The 24,660-nt window shown below is 49.9% G+C and overlaps 1 protein-coding gene across 1 annotated transcript in view; it reads left to right on the top strand.

Moving 5' to 3' along the window:
- Positions 1-2,362: 2,362 nt before the first annotated feature.
- The window catches only part of PPP6R2 (protein phosphatase 6, regulatory subunit 2), a 72,343-nt gene continuing 50,045 nt past the window's right edge, over positions 2,363-24,660 (top strand). The window contains exons 1-2 of the mRNA XM_010085449.1: positions 2,363-2,498; positions 19,855-20,100. Of these exons, the coding sequence (XP_010083751.1) occupies positions 19,874-20,100 (227 nt within the window). The 5' untranslated portion in view covers positions 2,363-2,498; positions 19,855-19,873. The remainder of the gene's footprint in view (positions 2,499-19,854; positions 20,101-24,660) is intronic.

Genomic DNA, 24,660 nt, shown 5'->3' with positions numbered 1-24,660 from the left:
ATGGTGTCTGATCTGCTGGGTTTGTTCTCTCTCCCCTATTGCAGGCAATCGCTGGAGATACTGGTGGTTCTTTTGAGGCAGATGATTTCTCCTGTTAGGAGTGAGACACGTTGGTTTTGACAACACAGAAACGCGGGCATGGTTTGACTTCAAACCTGAGCTGCTGCGTGGGGGCACTGCGCTGAATTCTTCAGTGTCTGTGTGTGCAGCTGGTTAACATGCAGTGAGTTCAGCAAAAAAATTTACAATCGCTATGAGAGAAGGTAGAAAATGTAAAATCTTACTTCAAGTATTTTATTGTGCTTTGTTTCAAATCAATTGTCAGATAAAGTAAAGTGCGTGTGTCGAGAGAATACAGCTGAAATCCCAGCAGCTTGTGTTCAGTGTGGAAGAAGGCGATGAACCACGTCGTCCGGCTCTGTGTTTCAGCTGTGAAATGCGGCTGATCCAGTTGTCCTGCCCCTCTTGGAAATCCATTCAACGATTGATTCATTCATTCATTCAACTAATCCATTCATTCAACTATTTCAAATAAAAACAAATTGAAGAAATAGAAGAAAAAATGAGATGAATATAGCATAAAGACTAAAGATGCCAATCGGAGGCTGATGTCAGTCACTTGAAATGGTAGAGATCAAATTCTTCCTCTTTCTCAGGTTAGAAAGATGATGTCAGGTAGGCTCGTTTCCGTGTTCCCTGATCCAGGAAGGCCGTTTCGGTAAGGTGCCGCTCGGTCGTGTCCGTGAGATGCTCCGCTGTGACCAGAGCGGGTCCCTGCGCCTGTCCTCCCCGGCTCTCGCTGTCCGGACGCGGGGTGAGGAGGGCGTTGAGGGAGTGCAGAGGCTGCCCTGGAGTGGGTTTGCTGTTCTGCCGCCCAGCTGCACGTAGGTGGGGCGAGCTTGTGAACGTGCCTGCCTTGGGGCTCTGGAGTTCCAGCGGGATTATTGCTGCGGGTGCGGGACTGATGCTTAGGAGAACGGGAGCTGCGGGGGTGCTGCGTGTCTCGGGGAGCCGTGGGGTGGAGAAGGGTGGTTTATCTTGACCACAAGCACAACAAACGAGTGTCAGAATGGCACAGAGGTTTTACATTTCCATAATGAAGTAGCTTCTAAGTAATAATTACATTCTGCCAAACTTCAAGTCGTTATTCAGAGCTTTTCTTCTCACCCTTTGCTTCTAAGTAGAAATAGAGCAAATACCCACAACCACAAAGGAATTTCCAAAATAGTTTGACTTCCAAGGGGCTATGCAGCATCCAAAAAGCGGCTTTTTCTCCAGTTCTCTCAGTGTTCTGGCTGTGTCCCGAATACATCTGAGGTGTACGGTGATTCCTCTAGAAAACACTCCAGGCTGGTTTTGGAGCAACACTTTCACAGTTGGGCCTCTGGTTATGATTTTAAATCGATGCTGCACTGGTTTGTGTTCATCATGTGTAACGTTTAAAAGACTTTGTAGGATGGGAATGCTGGGAAAAGGAAAGCATCACATTACAGACCTGACCCATGCACAGTGACACTGTGCGTGCTGTCCGTGCACAGGAGTGGCTTCAGGTTTGGGTGAATATCGAACCTCCGGTTAAGTGATTGCTCATGAGAAGGTGAGAAAATAGATTGTTCTTGCTGCTGGTGCTCTCTGTGTTACGCTGCCGTGCCCTCTGGACGCTGAAGTTGAGGTTTGCAGGACTGGTGAGGTACGGCCCCAGTAGTGGGAATGTCCTCTGCTTACTGGGATGGAGTGGGAGCGTTCTCCTTCTGCGTAGGGACCGATTGCTGTGATTCCTGTTTGCTCATGAGCCCGCGTTGCAGAAGGAATACCTGGATGAGGAGAGAGGCTTGGTTAGAGCCCGGCTCTGTTGGCCAGGCTCAGCTCTCGTCTGCGAATCGCCTCCGAAGCCAGCGCGGACTCTCTCCGGAGGCGAGCGGCTGCTGCCTGCCGGGGGTGCTGGGCGCCCCAGGCCAACGTGAAATACGTGTGTTGGTGCTGCAATTCTTCCTGGAACAAGTGAAAATGACCGTTAGGTTTCCTTGACGACCTATAACTTGCTTTTGAAGTGATGTCAAGAAAACAAACGTGTTCTTGAATGAGGTCCAGGTCTGGGAGCGGAGTCCGAGGGCTCCGGAGGGGAAGGGGCTGTTAACCCCTGGGCTGTCCCGGCGCGGTACGAAGGTTCGCGTTTGCCCGGTGCTGCCCAAGGGAGTGTGTCTGACGTGGTGGCGGTGGCTTTGCAAAGAGTATTGGTCACCTACAGTCTTGCTGAAATTTCTCTTTGGGCTGAAAGGTTATGTGGAAGTTTGTTTATGGGGGGGGGAAATCTTTGTCCCTTGGTTACCTTTGGTTAATAGTAACTTTTTAAAATATTTTCCAGGATAGGAAGCTTGAGAAAGAATTCACACTGGATGAAAATAATTCTCTGAAGCTGGGTATATTCCAGGAACTGTAACCCAAATGTTTCTCTGTCCGTGGAGAAGATTTCACGTTTGAAGTAACTTCTGCTGAAGGTATGGACGCCTGCTTTTCGTTGATGAGCTCAGTAACGACCACGTGCTTTGTAACGCTGTGGTATGTGTTCTGGGGGTTGCTCGTGGGATTGTTCTTGACACTTCATTCGTGGAGCTGTTTGAGGGGGATCTGTAGTGTCAGCGGAACAGTCCTGCTGATGAGTTTCAGAGCTGGTTACGTACAGCTGAGAAGCTCGGTTCCTCTGCTGCTGTTGGATCATGGTGTGCTGGTCAGGTTACTCCCTAAAACCAGGTTTAACTGGTGAGTGCTTCTCAAAACCTGAGCTCTAATTGAGTGTACATCATTGATGGGAAGAAGATGGAGCTTATTTTTTCTTTCTGGTGGCTGTCTATACTTCTGGGAACTGCTTGTGGCTCTCCCAAGAAGTAACACTACGGAAAGGAGACGTCGTACGTTTGGTCATTGGGGCGGTGAAAGTGAACAGGCAGCGATTACTCACGGCTTTTCGTAAGGTGAGAAATTCAAAGCATCCAGCAAAGTTACCAAGCCGGCAATTCAAAGCAAACAAGGGGAACTACTCTCTTGTGCAGCACGTAATTAGGTTGGGGATTCCCTGCTTTAGGATTTTTATTAGGATGGACGGGCTGCCAGTGGGAGCAGCCGCTGTGATCATTCCCGGAGCCGGCAGTGCAGCAGGCTGACCCGGTCGTTTTCCTGCCAGCAATTACGTTAGGAAAAGCTTTTTTCATGCTACAAAGGCAAGAGATTTTACATACAGCAAGGTTTCTGAGGGGGAACAGGTTATGAATTAAAGCCATTCTTAAAGCTCCTAAAAGAAGGAGGAGAGCCCGAGTTTTGTTACAGGAAAGTGCAGGTTTTAGGTGAGCTGTGGGCAGAGATGGTGCTGCGGATGGAGCTGATCAGTGATGCTGCAAGGCAGACCTGGTGGCTAGAAACTGGTGCAAATTGTTCCAGAAGCCATCTAGGAGCTAGAGCACGTGGTACCCAGACATTTGTAGTTATCTATGCCAGTGAGATATATGGAAATGAAAAAACAATTGTTGGAAATAGCAGCGTAACCCTTTCTGACAAACTGCAGCCATCCTCGAGGTCCGGCTGGCTCAGGACCCTCCGATAGCTGCTCCTGCTGACGCTGCGCTTGGGGAAGTGTAGGATAAAAGCAGGGGAGGCACCCCTACTTCTGGCAGTCAGCCAGGTGAGTGGTTTTTCTGAAACAGCAGTGGCTGTAAAGCCTTGGAGGGTCTTTTATGAACTTGGTTTTTATGAACTGGCGGAACCAGCTGAGTTTTTGAGCTCGGTTGAGCTTTTGGACTCCATAACCATCTATGGCAGTGAGTTCCACAGGGTTTCTTCTTCCCCTGCAGAACACAATCGGTGTTTCGTTCTGCCCGGATTGGAGTTGTCTGCTTGATAACTTGGTGAGGTGTCTGTGTTCGTGGGTTTGTAGGAAGCTGTAAATGACTCTGTTCACCTCCTCAGTACGTTCATGCCCTTCTCTGTATCTGCTGTTTTTCTGGGATGTATTCGTGTATCAGGTCCAGTTTAGTACATCTTCTCTGCAGAGCTGTGCTGTGTCTCGTTCCGCTCGCTCTTTTAAGAGAAGCTAATCAGACCGGCCGTCCTTGTTTGAGCTCTTCTGCGAGGAGCTCACTGGAGCAGCGGCCGAGATGCAGACACACAAATGATGCCCTGCCTTCTGTTTGCTTGCGTATTCTTTCTCGTAATAACTTCTGACGTTGCTTGTACCTCTTTGTCTGTTGCCCTGTGTTGGGATCCTTGAACAGTGGTTCCGAGATCATGTCCAAATGGCCGTGACAAGCAGGATCTGCTCTGCTCATGTTTCTTCAAGAGGCTGGCCGTGCATGGCTGAGGAGGGCTGCTGGTTCGCTTTGTCCCGGCTGCGGCACTCGGGTCAGGCAGAGCCCTCTGGACGGGGAGGAGGAGGCTCCTTCCTGGGACCAGACTGGGGGGAAGAACTTCCCGGCATGTGGGATGGGGCAGGCAGAAGAGTGTGAGCGTGTGAAAGTCCAACAGGAAGAGAGCGTGGGATACTCTGGGATGAGCAAGGTGCAGATGGACAGCCTGCCTTCGGAACTGGTGAGAGCGGGAGACTTCCGGAGGAGCCAGGGGATGCTGCAGACTGGTCCCGGAGGCTCCTGGGATAGACGGAACCGAGCCCAGAGGAAAGGATTTGCGAGTCAAGACATATGGACAGGGGTAGATTGCTTATCCCCTGCGTGTCCTTTTTTCCGAGAGAAATTCCTAGGAAGGGATGCAGCTGCTGCTCCAGTCCCTGCTGGTGATGTTTATAAAACCCTGCAAGGATTTATTTTCCTGGTATGCCCATAAGCAAGATTTGGGCGCTTCTGTCCGAACATACCAGTGGCTGCAGGTCCCTGACCAGAGGGATGTTAACTCGGCAGCTCATCGTTCGGGGAGGGGTTTCTCCCATGATTAGTACTTTGCTGTTGTCAGCATGGAGTTAAATCTGCGATTTCGTTGTCTGGCTCCTTGTGAATGTGAAATCATTCTGCAGCTTTGGTAGGTTTAACCTAAGGAATTTTTCTATCACTAGAAAACATTGCTGCCTTACTGTTACCTTTCTCCTGAGGTCAGGTATGAATACATGGAGCAGCACTGGTTGTTTTGGGACCCTACTTGCTGCCTTTTTTCTATTTTTTTTTTATTTGCTTTTGATTTATTTCTTATGTTTGAGCCAGCTGCTGATTCACAAAGGAGAGTGAGCTTTTCTTTAAAGCTGCTTGGAGAACCCCGTGCAAACACTTCTCCGGGAGCTCAGATGAGCTGCCAGTCACACTGTCCTTGGCCAGCTCTGTATTGTCGTTGTGGGTTTTTGAAATTTTGTAATGGTGTGTTTAAAAAGCTAGTTTGAGCCTTTGAGTTCTCCAGGTTAAATCGAGTGATGCTGTATTCCCTGCAGTTAGTGGTTCGGTAGCTGCATTTTAAAGGTGAGGAGCTCTTGGGTGGCTGCCGGCTAGTCCCGGTGATGGGTTACCGGCTGACCCATCGGTGTGTTCTGAGGCTTTCTCACATTCTGCAAGTTGAGAGAATTATCTTGATTTTTTTTTTCCTTTTGCTTTGTGTAGCAAAGCTCAAAATGATTTATGCTTATAGATGAAATAAAGATCTTGTAGTAAAATTTAGGGGAAAAAAAAAATCATAAAATTGACTTAATCTGAACATTGACTTCAGGAATCCAAGCCTGTTGGGGCTAAAGAGGCAGCCTGAGTTAAATGGGACCTGGGGGGACTTCAGCTGGGACGTAGCTGCTGAAGGTTGTGTTTGTCTTTTGTAATTTTATAATAGAAAGGATGTCACAGGAAAATCAGAAGTATTCAGAAATGCTTTCTTTCTGGAAACAAGCAGGATAATGTACTTCTGTCAGCATTTCCATGTGTTTCTACTTAGTAACTAAGTGGAAAGAAAATATTAAATGTTTTATTTTATCAGGAATGGGTTTAAATAGGCTTGAATAAAAAAAATCAGTAAATCTTTGTAGCTCCCTCCCAGTTTCCAGAGGAGTCGCCTGTGGCGATGGCTTGCCCTCCGTCTCCGTTTTCCCTGCTCCTGGCGTGCTGAGAGCACGGTGAACGGCTGGAGATCGCTGCGGGGTTTGTACGCGTGCCCACGGGCAGCTGGTGACTGCGGAACGACTGCGGCAGCGATCCTGGGCAGAGAAACACACGTCTGGAGTTCAGATCGTAGGTGAGACGAAAATTCGCCCGGAGGTCCAGGGGCAGGAGGAGATGCAGTGCGTTTGTTTACGGTAGCCGAGGAAGCGTGGCAAGGTGCTGTGGGTTTCGTGAGACGTGGAACTGCTCGTCTTTCGGTCGGTGAATTTGAATCACCTCTTATTTTTGCAGAATCCTGACATTTTCTAGAAAAGTTAGAGGCCTTCTGCCAGAATTAATGGTACTTGGGTGAAGGCTTTAAAAATATCCTCTCCCCCTCCCCAGTTGTTAACTAAAATAAAATCCAGGCCAGTCGTTGGGAATCACTGGTAAGTGGAAGGATGAGCAGAAGGGAGACAAAAGGCATCGCGGAGGAGAAAGGAGACTTTTCACACTGCTTGGGTAAGGCATAAGACAAAAAGTAGCGATTGCTTTGAAACGAACATAGTAAGAGGAATTTTTTTTTTAAATTTATGTTTTCAAACCTCTACCCCAGAACCTGTGCGCAGCCAGGGATCGCTTTGTGTGCTCCTGCGTCTGGCTGGCAGCCTCCGCGTGCTGCCGTCTCGGTGTTAAACCAGCTCCCACCGTGTATTGGTGGCACCCAGCAGGTGGTTGAGTGACAGTTTAATTCTACATGTGTCCCATTGAGAAATGCTCCCCAGAAAGCAGTTCATCTTCAAAAATGACAGCGTGTCGTTATGGAAAACTTGTTTCCTTAAACCATGATGGTTTTTCCTTTCGTTCAGATACTCCAGTTCAGAAATAATGTGGGCAACCCTGAAGGGCTTTGAGATGTCTGCCTGGAAAAGCAAAAAACATTTCTAGTGTACTGTTGGCGCAGATGATCTAAGCTGAAGTACTGAGACGTGGCAGACATCAGGAAAAAGGTGCTTTTTGTAGATATCTAGATGAAAACCTGCAGGTACCAGTGCTTTAGTGCAGTGGTACGAGTTTCCAGGACGTACAGTTAGTTCATAATGAAATGGAAAGGTTCTGATGTTGAACTTGTTCAGAAAAATGCAGGAAATGTTTCATCTCCCTGTTTCTGGGCAGAACTATGAGACTGACAAACCCTGCCGCCTCCGAGGTGTGTACCTTCATTTCTTGCCCACAAAATACGAGAACAAAGGGATGTTTTATGGAGTTGAAAGCACTGAAAAGAGCAAACATTCCTGTGACAAAACTGTCCTGCCCCAGCTCACGGGGGAGCGCTGTTACCGACCGGGTTTAAAGATGAGCTTACAGAAAGCTGCAAAAATAACTCCAGGGACACCTCCCACCAGCCCAGGTTGCCCAAAGCCTCATCCAGCCTGGCCTTGAACCCCTCCAGGGATGGGGCATCCACAGCTTCTCTGGGCACCCTGGGCCACTGCCTCACCCCCCGCACAGGAAAACATTTCTTCCCAAGATCTCATCTCCATCTCCCCTCTTCCAGCTCAAACCCGTTCCCCCTCGTCCTGTCCCTGCACCCCGTGATCAAGAATGCCTCCCCATGAAATTTCTCCTTTTTTTAATGGGGTGATTTGTTGGAGCGTCCTGTTGGTGGCAACCTGTAGTGACACAGCTTCTTCCTTCCACGTGCTGGAGCACACCTGGCTTTCCAAAAAGTCTTTATTTTTGCAACTCCAAGCAAGAGCCAAAGAAAGGCAGCAAATCGGGGGACTGAATTGTGAATTTTGACACCAGAGATGACTGGTCCTAGGACACAGGACACGTGCTGAGTTGTCAGGCTCTTTCTCCCTACTACTAGTTTTGCAGCCTGCAGCTTGCTCCTGCCGAGCCCAGCTTGTCAGAGCCCAGCTTGTCAGAGCCCATCTTTCAGTAAAAGTTCTCGCTTACGCTCTGGTGTTACAGTGTTACAGGTGCAGAAGACAGGGAAAAGGTGATTTATGCATGAAGGCTGAAAATACACCTGATATATTTTGTTTTTTACATATATGCCTGATAAGTATATACAATATACCTGATATATTTTGATTTTTGGATGCAAATCAAGCTGTGATCTTGCAGAAGCTGTTCCGTAGGTGGCTGCCCGGATGAAATCACCCGCAGCTGGATGCCAGCTGTGCCGCTGGCATTGAGTTCACTGCTGGAAGAGAAGCAGCTTGGATTGTTTCTTTTGCATCTGTAAAAAACCTGAATCAAAAGCTAAGTGTGAATAGCAGGGATTGTCCGATGGGATTTGGAGACAATTAGGAAGTGTCGGTGGCAGTGGGTGCTGCACAGCTGATGAAAGCACTTGGGAAAGCAAAGGGCTCGGGTCCCTTACGGATGGTTCGAGCTGGCTGACGGGGAGGCAGGATTGCTCGATGGCCTGCTGTCAGCTCCTTCCACGTTCCTGTGCTCTGTGCTTCCCTGCAGATGTCTGGATTGAGCAGTCAGTGCAAAACCCTCTGAGCCTGTGGAGTGTCTGGGCTCCTGGGGCCAGGGAGAGCTTCAGCGTCTGCTTTGGCCGGGCGGAGGCGATGTGCTGCTTGGTGCCGCCCTTCCCACTGCTGGACAGAACCTGTGGACTGGACCAGCATCGTTACAGCAGTTCTGATGAGGAAATTTAAATTTTTTTCCCCCAAATATAAGAGCTAGAAACAGCTTTAAAAGGAAAGTAGCAGGAGTTATCTTGAGCAGCAAGAATGTGAACCTTGACCCGCGCGTGTTTATCCTCATGTTCTCATATTCTGCTTTAGCTCTTTTTACTTGTTGTGTAAGGAAGGAAAGTGAAACTCGAGCAGCTGTGTCTCAGGGATTGTTTTGACCGTGTACATGGCTGTAAGCAGCCTGTTGGTATCTCAAACAAATTTTGCCGCAGCTACAAATAAAGCTGGGCTGGTGGTGGGGGCTGACAGCTTGGTGAAGAAATACCCTGTTACGGAAAGCTTATTTTAAGATGTTTGCAGCTGTTAATCCCTACAGCATCCTCGTGCAGCTCAGAACTTCCCCAGTTTCACAGAACTGGAAACTTAAATATGGGGAGGATAAGTTGAGCCGTTGTAGGTGGGAGGAATGAGTTTTTTGCAGCGTGGGGTTAGGTGAAGGAGTGACAGCTAAATAGCTGAATGTGGGCAGCAGCATGAGGACATTCCCGTTCGTTTGGAGTGCTATTTCCTTCTGGTCCAAAAAGGACTAATGTGGCTGCTCACTGCCTTGAGCTTACCCCAGGAACTTACCCATCACCTTGAAGAAGAAGTTATCCCTTTACCAAAGGCTCCTTTTTGTTTGCACCCTTTTGTTTCTAAATAAGTTTTATAAAGGTGCTGAGTAATTCAGGGCAGAGATCAGATTAAAACAAAGGCTAAGACTCAACTCTAATTTCTTGTGTACTGAAAAAACTATCTTACGCCTTTCCAATTTCATGTTTCCTAGAAGTCATCTTACAGAGCATCTTTATTTTAATTCATCTGTGTATACAGCTTGAAGTTTCTAACTCCTGAACTAGTGCCTTCCTCATGTACCTCTTAAAGCATTTTAACATAAAGCGATGATTTCAGTGTACACAGTGGCATCACTGTAGGCAGATAAATTATTTCTGTACTGCACTCCAGCCTTGCGATCACCATTGTCTTTATGCTTGAGCGTTACTCCCTTCTTGTGCTTTAACAGGCGATGAGGATGGCAGAATTGGCTGGTGCTGCGTGAGCAGTTTGTGTTCTGCCCCGTGTCTGTGAGAGGTGGCATGGAGACAGTGGATGGGAGGTGGTTGTAGTTTATAACTCGGGATGGGTGGGAGGAGGAATGACACTCGGTGAATCCAAACCAACTGCTTTAAAAAGTACTTTTCCAAACAGTTTGAAACTTTGGTGTGGTTTAAGGTCAGAGAACGCGCTTGGTTGCAAGCCCAAGTGGGTTTAAAAAGAGTGGGTGTATTCGTAGGATGTGTTCACTGGTAATTACCGAACACAGGAGTTCAGGGGTGACTCAGATATCTGTGAAGAAATGGTGGCAGAAGGTTGGGGCACCGTAGCAGCAGATCCCTCTTGCCTTGCTCCCTGTGCTCGGGTCCTGCTCTGCGGGGGCTCTTCTTGGTGGAGGCTGGCGTCGCGTGTTGCTTCCCTGTCCCCAAGGCAGCTCGGTGCTGTCTTAGGCCTTTGTGAGGCTGTTGGGGCTTTTTCTGAGAAAATCTGAGAAATACAGAAAGTTCTTTGGTTGGGATTTCTTTATTTCAAGAAGATGATAAAAGCCTCTTGGTTGACAGGAGGGGGAGATGGCAGCAGCCAGGAGCTGGTGCTGGGCGCTGAGGCTTGGGTTCTGCTGGCTCCTCGCCTGCTGGGTTAGTGAGTGCTTCCCTTCCCTTCTCACGCCTCTGGTGAGGGCAGGAAACAACACAAATGGATCCAGAGTGCCTGGAACACTCAGCCTGCGTTTCGGGAGTGAGCTGGTGCAAGGTGGTGGTAGTTTCACTGTAGGGCAAGCAAACACCTTGCAAAAGGCTGGCAGGGCAGCTCGGGCAGGGCCAGAAGGTGCTTTGGCATTGTAGAGGCATTCTTCAAGCAGTGTCAAAGGTTGAATCAAAAGTCCACCAAAAACAACTATATAATGACAACTTCTGTGGGAAAAATGGGCATTTTTCGCTTGACAGCCTTTTCCCTCTTTCTTAACCTCAGAATGGAAAGCTCTTTCAAAATGGAAACTCCTGTACTGCTGTCCAGGTCAGAAGAGGCTACTTTGTCGTCCAGACCTAAGGAAAGGCAGTTTGTTGAAGTGGAACAGTCTGAAGGGTTTTGTTCCTATTAAAGATCCTTACAAAACCCAGCTCCTGAGTATGTTCTCATCCCTATAGCACTCTAGGCTGCTGCTTCTGACCCTCCTGCATTTGGCCTTCTCGCTTGTTGTTATACCCTGAAACTCCAGCCCGTTGGAGTCTCCCTGTGCTATACCCTAACGCTTTTCTGGGCATAGAATAAAAACCCTTCAATGCCGAGAGGCTGACAGAAGGGCAGTAGTGCCTGTTATGTGACCACAAACGAGTTGGTATTTGTTTGTATAGTGGACTTTTCTAAACTTCAGAGAAATGTTTCTCCATACTGCTTTCTGATGTGTCTTAGCATTGTCTGTATCTCCAGAATTTTCTGGGTTTTGTGGAAAGGACCGCTCAGACAGTGCTGAAGGCCTGAAGCCCAAGTCGTCTTCACTTAGAGATGAAGGTCAGATAGTTCAGCAGCTCCAGTGAAAAAGCAAGAGAAGTAGGATGACCTGATCGTAGAATCATAGAACCATGAAGGTTGGAAAAGACCTCAAGGATCATCAAGCCCAGCTGTCACCCCAACCCCACCCAACCCACTGACCCATGTCCCCAAGCACCACATCGACACCTTCCTGAGCTTTTTGCTCAAAACCCCTTTCTTGCTTTGATGGAGAAAGGAACAATGGAGGGATCTTCTGTCCAAACCCACAACCTGCCGAGACGACACGCTTATTAAGAAAAGGGGCAAAACCCACCCACACGAAGCCCATCGTGGGAAGGTTCTACCTCCCATCTCCAAACCCGGAGCTCTCCCCAGCAGTGAGGTGCTCGGCTCCGCGGGGCAGGACGGTGCTGGGGGGCTGAGATGGAAAAGAGGGGGCACCTCTGGTGACAGAAATTCTGTATCTGTTGTTGATGAAGGAGTTCTTCTGCTCCTGCCTGTCTTGTAATTATTACTAGTGCCAGGAATGGGAGGTTGGTAGTTGTCAGGGAAAGAAGGCAGGTGAAATCACGCAACGGAGTGGGTACACTGCATTGCTTTTCTGATCAGAAATGCCGATAACTGATCTTGTTGGAATGTGCTAGAGCTGTACGGCAAGCCTTCCCTCGACTGGGGACCCAATCAAAGGTTAATACGTTTGGAGTCCTCTTGGCAGATTTTGATGCTGTTTTGTCGTTTTGTATCTGGAGAGCTGACGCTGTCCATGAGATGATGCTGCATTAACAAGGCGTAAGACGCAGAGTCCAAGTTGTGGAAAAGTGTGTTTCCTTTGGAGCAGAAGCATTCATCAGCCTTTCTCCAGAGGTACGTACTAAACTAAGTGCACCTGGCTAAACTGGTCTTTCCCATCTCTGAGCATCACAGCGCACTAACAGAAGCATGAGAAAAAAGTTCAAACTCTTGCTGATGGAGGGATGGCTCGTTGTGCTTCCCTCCTTTGGAGGGTCCCCTCCTCTTTGCTACCAGGCAGATACAGGTGGCTTGGATGGGGTAGCTTGTTGGGTGTTGAACACGGTCATTATATTCTTCTTGTTGGTGGGTTTTGGGGGTACCAAGAGGCCATTAAGACCCTACTGTTCTGAGGAGTGGGACCTCCTCAACAGGAACGAAGGACGTGAAAACGAAGCTGAGCTCTGTGAGAAGATCCAGCAGTTCTGCAAGGGGAAACAACGCAGACCACCCCATTGTTCAGCATAGATGGGGTGTTCTTTCTCCTGCTCTGACCGACAAGTAGTGCCTTTAGCCATTGGGGAAGAGGCACGGGCTCTGGATGGAGCCTCTTCGGCGTTTGCCCTTGTTCAGTTACAGCTGGGCAGCATCAGCTGTGACAGTCGCTGAGTTGCTGGGGGTGAACAGAGTGTGCTTTGGTTCCTAACCTCTTGTTACCCACTTCCTTACGCCTTTCCAAAACCAGCTTTTGCAGTAGGGAGTGAAAGGTGCCTTTCAGCTTCGGCGAGCCCTCCCGTTGGCACTGGGTGAACAGGCCTGGGAGAGCCCTGCTTCGTTGGATTGTTTGGAAATTGCATTAACTGCGCCCGCCAGAGCCTGCAACTGGAGAACAGAACTCTGTTCGGTGCTTGATAGTTGGAAATGGTTGAAGTTGGCAGTTAGCATCCACTTTGTGGACTTTTGTCCTAGAAAAGTGCAATTTATTTTTTTTTTTCCCCATCAGATGCCTAAGATACCCCTGATTTGATTTAACTTCCTGATTTTTTTTCTTTATTGGGGTGGGCAATGCCACAAAATGCTAGAGAAAGCAGGGAACTCTTTCATATTCCTGACTTCTCGTCTGCCTCGTTTGCTGTACGGTACCTTGTGTCAGTGATTTCTAGTGTTTAATGTTTTAGTATTTAGAAATTCCTCAAGCTTAAGTAGGTGTCTTAAAGGCAGCACAAAGAGGAGGTGGTGCTGAATCTTTCTATGTTGTGCATGACAAGAAGATGTTGTATTTGCCGTTTATTGGGCTCGGAACACTCAGCAGCTCTCCAGCCGTTCTCGGTTCCTCTTAGCCCATTTGCTCTTACTCAGGAGCTGGTTTTTCTTATCAACATTTTGGAAGGAGGAGGAGTGCGCTTTTTGAGGTCTGGAAAGGAGGTGGATTTCTATCCTAGTGCCAGAGGAAAGGGTTTGCTAGTCCTGGGCTCCTGGCGCTCCACGGTGATGCCGTGATTTCGGTCGGTGGGTGGCTCTGGTGCCTGGTTCCTCTGGTGGGTCCTGGTTAAATGAACTGCAGTTGGATGGTTGCTGCTGCTGAAGGTTTGCGCAGTAGCTCAGGTTCCTCATGGGGAGATCCCATTTCTTACAGGTGCTTAGAAACATAGAATCATCAAATCATGAAGGTGGGAAAAGACCTCAAGGATCATCAAGTCCAACCGTCACCCCAACCCCACCCAACCCACTGACCCACATCCCCAAGCACCACATCCACACGGTTCTCGACCCCTCCAGGGACGGTGACTCCACTTGAAGCTCTCCACAGCTCTTGGAGAACACGTGCCTTGTTAGTTCTCATGGCTTACCTCCAGTGAGGCAGGTTAAGGAAAATGGGGCAGGTACTCTTCTAGATCATCAGATTTTTTTTAAAGTTATCATGAACATTTTTTGTTATGTTATAGGCATAGTGGTTTGTTTCCTGGTACAACTCCACATGGAGCATTCCTAGCGGGCTAACTCTCATCGTGCAGAGCTTTTTTGTGGCCCTCTGACCCGTGTTTTTTCAATATATTTTCATGTGCTGCACCAGTTCCATTGTGTATTGTAGAAGACTGCGTGTGCTTTGTGCAGAAATAACGCACTGAAACCAGCCCGTGGGTTATGTAGGGGTGTGTGTGTGTACGTGTCCTGCTGCTCCCGCGATGGGACAGATGGGTTCCTTCAAGAAATGTTTTCCTGTGCGGGGGTGAGGCAGTGGCCCAGGGTGCCCAGAGAAGCTGTGGATGCCCCATCCCTGGAGGGGTTCAAGGCCAGGCTGGATGAGGCTTTGGGCAACCTGGGCTAGTGGGAGGTGTCCCTGCCCATGGCAGGGGGTGGCACTGGATGGGCTTTAGGGTCCCTTCCAACCCAAACCATTCTGTGACTCTGAGTTGGCTGGCGCTAGGAGCTGCCCGTTCAGCCTCTGCTGGACGTCTCTGCTTCCAGAGCCGCCGTAGTTCAGCCCCTGCGGAGGGCAGTACAGCAGCGTGTTGTCTCTCTTGTGCCTGGCTTGTGGCCTCCAGCCCAGTTCATCTGGCTCCTGCAGGCCGTGGCTCGTTCCGCTGGTTCTTAAGTGGCATCTGTGTCTCTTGGGGTATTTTCTGTGGGATGCCATTCTGTGTCCAAGCTTGCAGAGGCGTTCCGTGGATTACAGAACCTCCCTTGGCTGCCTGGGCACCTGCTTTGGCCAAACTGTTGGTTTCAATGTGCCGTGAACGATCATTTCCAAATCCCACTCGCTGCATCAAGAGCACGGCAGCTGGAAGAGCTTTTTCTGGCTGGGGTGAGGGTGAGGCAGAAGAGTCTCCTTGTGTTGCACGTGCTTTGGGCAGCGCAGTGGGAGAGTCGCCGCTGCAGGCAGCCTCCCTTCCCAGCCGGTGCCAGCTGCACCAGTCCCAGGGCACTGGGCGTTGCAGCAGGGTCTTCCAGAGACCCCGTCCTGCCAGCCCCGACCCGCAGAGGCCAAACTCCCCGGCAACCCTTCTCAAGCTGTGTTTGAAGAAGAAGGTTGGAAGGAGGATCTGCCTGTTGTGTGCTGAGAAAAGAGCTGGCTGCCTTCCCTATGGACAGCGGGTCGGCCTGGCTCCTGGGGATCAGACAGCCTTTCCGCTGGGTGTGGAAGAGGTTTTGAAAATATATTTATAATGGGATTAGATTAGAAAAGCGAGATTTACCTGGGTATTCCACATAGAGGTGTGGAATATCTATGGATTTAGGTTAACTCTGCATCCAAACATTCTTCATTTTGTGTCAGCTTCTCACTCGGTGAATTTATAACTAAGCAGAGTTAGTTAAAAATACCTGTAACGAGCACCCTATAGAGCCAGCCAGCGTTACTGTCCCAGCAGTGTCACGGAGGATGGAAATTCAGATGTCTGCTCCTAGCTCAGAAATCCCATTCCTGGGGCGCGTGTGCGGTCGCTGACGGCTGGGTGCAGCAGCTCTCCATGGTTCCTCTGATGCTGAGTTACCCTTGTAACGCTGTTCCGTAAACAGCTCCCGGGGAAAACGGCTTTTCGCTCTGCCGCTTTGTGTGTCCCTTTGGAGGAGGGGAGCTAGTTCCCAAAAGATGGGGGTCAGCCTAGACTGGGGAACCTGGCAGCTGGGCGGGCTGTTGGGGTGCAGCAGTGGGTGGCCCCGGGCAGAGCCTGGGGAGGGTTTGGTTTGGACGCCTTGCCCCCGCTTTCCCCTGTAACCCAGCTCGGGCTGACACGAGCAGAGCCCCCAGCCGCAGGTGGCTTTACAAGGGATGGGATGCTGCTGTTTGGGGGAGAAGCGCTTGACCCCGATGTTTAAAAGGCTGTTCATACCTACAGAGTGGTTTTCTGGATGTGATGCTCGCTCGGGGTCTCGGCTCTGTTCCTGCAGGGATCGGGACCGTGTCCTTCCCCATCACTCTGCCTCAAAACGCCGAAAGCCCAAAGCCCGCGAGGAGGCGGGCGCCCAGGAGGGCTGCGGGAGGACTGAGCTGTAAGGAGGCTGGAGTTTGGGTGATTGAGGGCTCCTAGCTGAGATGTTCCCTTTACACCGTGGTGTGGCGACACCAGGGCAGTCAGCAGGGCTCCGTCCTGCCGGCAGTGCTGTGTCACAGATGACAAACTGGTGAAGATTTTCTTGATTTCTTCTAATCTCTGTGATAAAGACATTAAAAGAAAGAATTGTGTTGACGTGGAAAGAGGCTCTGTGAAACAGAGGAGTTATCTGTGACAGATCTCAAAGCGCTGAGTGGAGCTCTACAGAGTTTGTTATGAAATATCCTGGGTAACAGCGCTGTTCCAAGAAAAAAATGCCCTAAATTTCCTCTGGGAATCATTTGTTTCTTAGAGATCCTTCCACACGCACGCCCGGGTGAGGAACCCTTGAACAGAGATAGGGCAGCAAATGCATGTCAGTAACTCAATTGGTAAAAATTAATAAAAAATGAGTGTTTCTTTTAATATGTTTCATTTAGTAGATCCTGTAAGCCCTTAAGTTGGAGGTTCAGTGTGAAAGATAGAAGGCACCGAGATATTTAAACATGTAATTAACCAGATTGGGTTGTCTTTTAATTACCCAGCTGTGGTACCTGGAGAGCAGTGCCCCCCTTCTTCACTAAACCTTCCTGGAGGAAAAAAAGGATTGTTTTCTGTTTGTTGGGTTTTTTTTTAAAAAAGGATAATTTCAAAATTCTGTCTCAGCTGTAGTTATGCAAGCAGTGGAACTGGCAGAGGATCAGGCGTGGTAACATTTTTGGATGCTGGAAAAAAGCAAAATGAATGGTTAGAGCAAGTGTTCCTGCTGCTGCGGAAATAGTAATGTGGGTTAGGTTAAAAAAAGCGTTGTGATCCTCTTGTATAAAAATCACATGCCTGTGTACAAATAATCTGGGGATGCAGCACATCGACATCTCCCATCCATTTTACTGTTTTAGCAAATGAGTTTTAGCTTAACGATGTCATTGCACAGAACGTTTATCTTGTTTGAGGCGTGCTTATCACCTTTGTCGATGGGGAATAACAGCTCTTCTCTTATTTTCTGTAGCGTTAGTGATTGTTTCTTTGAGACCATCTTTGATCCCCGTAGCCGGCCGCACGATGCCGCACGATGCCATCTCTGTGCTCTCCTCACACCTGGTCTTCTGCGCAGCGTATGGACCCAGGAGTCAAGTGGCTCCTCCTTCCTTACAAACCTCTTTTTTTTTCCTTTCATAGAGTCACACAATCCCAGGATGGTTTGGGTGGGAAGGGACCCTGAAGCCCACCCAGTGCCACCCCCTGCCATGGGCAGGGACACCTCCCACCAGCCCAGGTTGCCCAAAGCCTCATCTTGTACACAGCCTGGCCTTGACCCCCTCCAGGGATGGGGCATCCACAGCTTCTCTGGGCAGCCTGGGCCACTGCCTCACCCCCCGCACAGGAAAACATTTCTTCCCAAGATCTCATCTCCATCTCCCCTTTTCCAGCTCAGACCCGTTCCCTCGCCCTGTCCCTCCAGCAGTGCCTCCCCGGGGTGAGGCTCCTGCCCGTGCAGCAGAGCCGCGGGGTTTGAGCCAGGACGGGACGGTGCTGGGGAGGAATTGGGTCTGAATCACTGAACAGGAGCCAGCAGTGAAAGGCTGGGCCAGGTGCTCAGACGGTCGAATGACTTTGCTGCTTTTTGAAGCCCAGATGTGTGCTGATGAGGAGCTGGTGTTGCTGGGGAGGAGGAGAATTGCTGCTGCTCCAGTCCCTGTAGGGAGCGGTGAAGGATACGACAGTGTAAAGTCAAATGAAAATCAGTCCTTTAAATTGTGCCAAGCTGATCCCAGCTCTTTCTTTGGCAGCAGATACTCTAAATAAAAGAAATTCAGGAAATGGGAAATGTCTTTGTGGAGCTGATGAAGGAGTTTGGTTCGATAGCCAGAGCAGGACAGGGAGAGGTCACGGCTCGGTGAGGAGTCGCCGTCATTTAGCCAGATCGTGAGGTGAGGTGGAAAAGGGCAGAATTAGAAAATGTTAAGCAACAGGAAGACCACGGGCAGAGTTTCTTAGGGACAGTCTGGACACGGTGTTATTTTGGTAGAATTGGTGACTGCTCTAACAGCTGAAGGGTACTGGGGAGGCTAACTGGGACATGAGTAGAGCTCACAGGGAAAAATCGGGGGAACAGAAAAGGAAAGAAGGTGTTAGGGGTAGGAGTGGGATGAACATGAGTAATACCGAGTGCAGTGCTCTATATTTAGCAAAAACTGTCTGAAGGGGAATGTTCTTACTGATGTACGTGGCAGTAGTGAAGCCTCGTCTGAAGCCCAGCGTGTGGCTCGGGGCACACACCGAGGGTCCTGCCACGGGCGGCTGATCCAGAGAGGGGACGTCGGGGGGACGGTCAGAGCCATGGCCACGGCTCTGAGGGAGCCCTGCTCGGGCGGGGGGTCCCCCAGCGCTGCCAGGGAGACTCGGAGGGGGCAAAAAGTGCGGCTGGGGCAGGGTTTGGTCACGGAGGAGAGGTGACGTACTGCGGTTCTGTGGGTCTGGGCACCCGCTCCCGTCGGGCTTTAATGGTTTGTCACTTCGTTACATGCAGTCCTCAGCTTCACCGCTTTGGCAGAGAACTCTGTCAAATGTTTTTGGTTTAGTTGGGGTGATATAAGTGTCCACGTGAAGTTTCCTGGGAAGGAAGGTGCTGGGGAGGAGGGTTTCCTTTCAGCAAATATTTACAAAGACGTGAGATCCATAACATGGGAAAAGGAGCCCGTTCCTTCAGTTTCTGTTTCTAGGTTGGATTTCTGGTATGGTTTTGCCACTTCTGTAACATAAACTCCTGTAAGCCCCAGCCCCAGGATGCAGTGAAGCGTTCAGGCCCCGGTTCAGAGGCGAGAGTGTGGAGATTGTTAAGCACCGTCTGGTTTAGGATGGGCAAGGATAGAATTTGGGAGTTGTTCTACAGACCAGATCGTAGCTGCCCAGCCCTGCACCCTTTAGGTGGTATAAACCTCTATTCTCTAAGCCGTATTTTTTCCCCTGGTAAGGTTAGAGTGCAGAAGTTTGGAACTTTCTGTAAAGGCTGCAGCCCGTGGTGTGCTCTGTGCCTTCTGACGGCGTCGGCTCGGCTCCTCCCGGAGAGCTTCACGGTCCCGCCGGCACCCAGCGATGCAGCTGTGGGTCTTACAAATGCACGCTTTTATACGTACAAAACTAAAAAACACCCTTCTGCCCCTCAAGAGAGCACCCGTGTTACGCCTTTCTGGTGTTGATGGGATTAAGAGCATGTTGTAGGGTTCCATGAGGATTGTATTTGCCAGCAGCTCAGCGCTGGTTTGCGGCTGTGGTTATCGCTCGCCGCGTCCGGCAGGTTATTTTACTGCTCTCCAGTTGTGGTCTGTCTCTGTTTATCTCTTGCTGTTGTATATACATTGGAGGCTTTTCTTCCACTTACATAGATCATTCCTTGCTGCAGTTATGGCTGATGACTCTGAAATACAAGCAATGCAAACCCCCAACCCCTTTAAGGCACGCTGCGCCTAGCGCGGCAGCGCGGTTCCCAACCTGTGAACAGCCCTGGCTCTCGCCCAGCAGAGCGCTCTGTGTGCGGACGGGCTCGGTGGGGTTAGGTCGGGTTAGCTCGTGTGTGTATTGTGTCCGCTGTTGCATTGTACAGCTGTAAGCTAAGTCATGTCGGTTTTCTGGTGCAAAAAGTTAGTTAAATTCTGTAAAGAAAATGACTGACTTTTACAGGCTGGCTGGCAGTTCTGTTCAGCTGCTCTGCTTGGAACATTGGGAAATATTGGGAAATAAAGGAGGAATCAATAGCAAAGATGGAAGATTAACTCATCTTCTTTTGTGTTACAGCTAGTTGTGTCCCATCAACATGTTCTGGAAGTTCGATTTGAACACGACATCGCATGTGGACAAGCTGCTGGATAAGGAAGATGTGACACTTCACGAGCTGATGGATGAAGATGACATCTTACAGGAGTGCAAGGCTCAGAACCGCAAGCTGCTGGACTTCCTCTGCCAGCAGCACTGCATGGAGGAGCTGGTCAACCTCATCACCCATGAGCCCCCCGTGGATATGGACGAGAAGGTCCGCTTCAAGTAGGTATCTGTGTTCTGTCCTGTGCAGAGAAAACGGAACGTTGGAAGTGCTCTGGGGCAGGGTGGGTGTCACCTTTTCAGCCTTGGGAAAAAGGCTTTTTAAGTATTGTGAGATATTTTACAGCGTTTTGTCATTTGTAGTGAGTTTTCGAAGCTTGTTTCTTTATTTTTAATGGCTTAACGTTGAGTTTGTCAAAAAATAACCTGTTGTGCGTAGTTCAAAACTTTGCCGGCAGAATAATCCGTGTCTCACAGGTACCTTCAGCATGTTCTCATCCACATTGCAAACAAAGAGTGTTCTGCTCTGATTTACAGATTTCTGAAATTGACTCAGTTTCAATAGTCAAGCCCTCAGAAGAGAGTGAGCCATACAGTGAATAAACGAGATAATTTCGGCGTGGTGCCTGTGCAAAGCCTGCTGATGGCAGTGTCCCTGTAGCTCTCCTGGCTCTGCCGAGCCTCTGCCTTGTGCTGGTGAACTCTTCAGATGGGTTTGGTTCTCACAGCAAGTTGTGTTCATACATCTTTAACTTAATGTATACTTGAAAATATTTATGTTTGGGATTTGGGAAGTTTGTTTTTCTTTTGTTAAGTTGATGTAAAAGCAAAAGGCTGCTCTGAGTATAAATGAATAAATCAAAACCTGGGCGGTTGGCGCTGTGGGATCAGTGCTGGTGGCTGTGCTGTGGGTTGCAATCCACGGAAGAAGTGGTGCTCGGTTGGGGTCATTGTCTGGTTGATCAGCTGGGTTTAGGTGACTGTTGCCAGGTGAGTGAACACCAGGAGATACTTGATGTCGTAACTTGGAATTTTCTGTGTCTGGTTTGCAAGGCTTCTGCTGCAAGAGCTGCATTGCCAGAAGGAACCAGGAGCGGCAGTTTTATGTTCTGGTCCTACAAACGCAGATTTTGTACAGGTACTCTGAAACCAGGACATGGCACACAAGAGTCTCTGGAGTTCTTCATGTCCTGGGTTCCATCCGGTGTCACATCAGAGGAACTGGGGATGGTGGGGCAGCTGGCTCCGTGCTCCCTGCAGCCCTTCAGCCACAGCGCTGGCACAAGTGCAAACTCAGAATGGAGGCATTTGGGCAGTGCTTCCTCCGTGCTAAGAGTTAATGAGCAGGGGAAATGTTGAACAGCGCAAGACTTGCGGTCCTTTGCTGGAATCTGGGTGTGTTTAGGTAGAGGAGAGGGTTCCAGTCCCGTGCCAGTACCAGTTCATGTGCTGCCTGTATCACTGCACGGTGATACTGCAGTTACCTAGACCCTGTCTGCAAATCCTGGGTTTTTTGAGATTTTTGTGGCTGCTTTCAGCTCTCAGATGGTTTATGTCTCTGATCTGTGTGCTGGAGGGTGGAAGTGGAAACCTTTGCCTGTTGTATCCAAATAAGGAATACGGAAAGTTGGGGACAAACAAAAATTTCTGAAGAAGCAAGATCCGTAGTGCGCACCAGCAGAAGAGGGAAGCTCAGTGTTTGCTCCCAGGTGTCCTGCAGTTTTGCGTGCAGGATTATTCACCTTTTCATCGGCTTCTGAAGGTGGCGGGGGGTTCAGGCAGCTCGAGGCCAGGCTGGCTGCTGAGGGGCACTGAGGTGGAGCCGGTGGGACGGGGCCCCGCTCCAGCGCTGCCGTGCCCTGTGCTGGGAAGAGAGAGCCTGACATTGGGAAGGCGTTACGTCAGCAGTGGCATCACCCGTCTCTTCGTCAGCTGCTGGCATTGAATCTTCTGTAAGGTGCCTGCTCAAAAAGCTGGTCTGGTGGTGGGAAGCGTGGTTACACACCACGGGCAGATGAGCGAGCTGCTTGCCAGGACAAATAATGCTGATTTTATTAAGTTTTTTTGGGAAATGTTTCCAGTCCCATAGGTAGACCAGGCAGAGAAGCGTTTTCAAAGCATGGAGAGGCGGTGGAGAGGGGAAGGAGGGTTTAAGGTTATTAGAAACTGGGGAAGCTTTTGGAATAAATAAAGGCTAAGCAGGAAGAATGGACTCTGTGTAAATCCGAATGGAATCTGATTTTTGGCACTTAATAAAAGGTTATGAAAGTTTTAAAAGTGGAACAGGGGAGAAACTTGATAGGTTTGGAAGGATGTGCGTGCTGTGGAAATGGAATCGTCTGAATGCTTCGTTCCTGAAACGTCAGTCGGGTGGAAGTTGGTAAAGTTCAGCAGAGAGGGGCGCACAGCAGTCAGTGCCCAGCTGAGCGCAGCGTGAACGACTGAGCCGGCAGGTGAGGACCAGAGGCAAGAGGAGGAGTGTATAAACCATGTGAACCGGGATGTCGATTTATGATGAACCTGTTGGTGTACTGGGGTGTTCCCTAAACCCGTTGAGACCATGCAGCAGTGAGAGTGCAGCTCACAGGAAAGGCAGAGCGGCTCTGCCGGTGGCCGAGGCGGCTGCGGGGGCTGCAGAGCCGAGCGAGGAGCTGGCTGCAGCGTGGAGAGCGCCCGGGGTGGGATGGTGAGCCCAGACAGAACGGGTGAAGTGTTGGATGGGAGGGTGTGAAACTTGGAGACGGCAGAGGCTGCAAGAGCAGAACGTGCTGTAACAATGCGAGGATTCATCTGTCCGCCCGTTGACAGGATATATATCACAAGTGCGTGAAGTTGTAGGAATCATGAGTGCCTTTTGCATGGAGCAATGAGCCAGAAAAAGGGGAAATAACTCTTCATGGGCCCTTGGGGGCTCTCGGAAATGTAACTGTTGTAAAAGCACTTTGTACTCGTAACTGTAAGTACTCAGATTTAACATCCTCATAGGAGCAAAAAAGACATAAACAGCATTATCGTGGGCTTGGGGCTGGTTTTTCTGACTTTGAGGAATGGAACTACATAAATACGAGGAGGCTCATTAGGAAGTAAAGGGGTAAAAAGCTCACAGCTGGCCTGGAAGCATTTTAGTGGCCCATGGTAAATGCAGAGCTCATATTAGAAAGATTTTTTTAAAATCCTAATGTAGAATACTGGCTTGGTGAAAACCAAATAATCCATCAGAGGTTAAAGTACATCCTCACAAAAGGGAAGTTGTGTCCAGATGCGGAAAAAGGATATTGCGGTGGGTTAATCAGACGGGATGGAGGGATTTTTGAGAGGCAGTTTGCTAAAGGCAAAGCCATTGGGACTCTAAACCCGTTAAAATAAGGAAACCTCGGCAAATGTGTAGGGCGGGTAGGTGATCCGCGTGTAGAGGAGGATGTGACCATAGCAGAAAATCTGAGGAAGCTGTCTGTGCTGGTGCTCACTTCAGAGAGTTCTCGGGAGATTCCCAAGTGGTGTCTGTCTGTCTTTATAGGGGAATAGTCGGAGGAACTGCCCTGAACTGGAGCATCCGTGGAGCAAAATCGGGAGAGTAATGTTAGGACTGGCTGGTGTTCACCCGAGTGATTTCAATATGCAATTGCTCACCGGGTCAGCTTCCAGACAGTGCAATGGAAGTGGCAGATAGGACACCCGTTCTTCGGAAGGGGCTGGGAGCCGGTAAATCTGCCCCCTGTACAGCATGGTGGTCCACAGCCAGCTCTAAACGCGGGCTGGCAGCCGTCACACGGCGTCCTGTGCTGGGTGATACAGCCGCACGTGGAATAGGAGGGGAGGGGGATGGTAAAGGTGGGCAGCTGCTGATGCAGAGTTACTTGGGTGGGTTAAAAGGTAGGAAGCTTTCCCGGTGCCAAGCAGTAACGCTGCAGACCCAGCCGGTGCTGATGGGGTGCTGAGTGACGGCCCGAGGTGCACGCAGACGGTGACGGGCTTCAGGTGAGCTTTTGCACCTTGGGGAAGGCTCTGGAGTCCTCGTGGGCAGGATGCTGGAAGTCCTGGATAACCGGTGAGTGCGAGTGTGTGTTCGTGGCCGAAAGCAGAAGGCTCTGCACCACGCACCCCAGCGTGGCACTGGCAGAGGGTTGTCCTGTAACACGTGTCTTCACCCGTTCTGTACCGCTGGGGCAAGAAGAGTTTTCCTTGGGAAGAACCAGAAAGAACTGTGGTGAGTAAAGTAAGGCGTAAGTTGGGAAGGCTGAGATGTGGAATTTCTTCCAAAATAAAAATTCCATTGAAGGAATATAACCAAAGCAAAGCAGTAATGATTCTTAGGGTAGAGGTGAGCACAGAGTGATGGATTCACAAGCCTCGTAACTGGAAGGCAGCTCCAGCTTGAGCTGTGGGTTGAGGAGAGCCGAGGGCCAGCAGAGCATCCTGACACCTGTGTGGTGCTGGGATGAAAGCCGCAGGTCCGGAACTCCTGGGTCCGGCTGAGGCAAACCCCTGGGAAGAGCAGGCAGTGGGCAGCCGGCAGAGGAAAGAGGAAACCAGAAGAGGGGCAGGTGCCAAGAACGGCCACATGGGATCAAGCAAAAAGATCTTCCTTTCGTGGCGTCTCGTCCCTGCCAGTGGCCCTGGCGATGCCGTTACACCGCGGCACGCTCAAATGCGCTGTACGTGAGACGGGAGCCTGCCCTCAGTTCACACAACAGCACAGTACTCTTCCCATCCCCTCCTTTCGTACCGTCCCCAGCAATCCATCCGTCTTGTCACCCCGGGGACTGAGCTGAGATTCCCAAA

The sequence above is a fragment of the Pterocles gutturalis genome, unplaced genomic scaffold (assembly GCF_000699245.1).
Source record: "Pterocles gutturalis isolate BGI_N339 unplaced genomic scaffold, ASM69924v1 scaffold5975, whole genome shotgun sequence".
Taxonomy (NCBI): domain Eukaryota; kingdom Metazoa; phylum Chordata; class Aves; order Pterocliformes; family Pteroclidae; genus Pterocles; species Pterocles gutturalis.
This window is presented reverse-complemented; position numbering and strand designations above follow the sequence as displayed.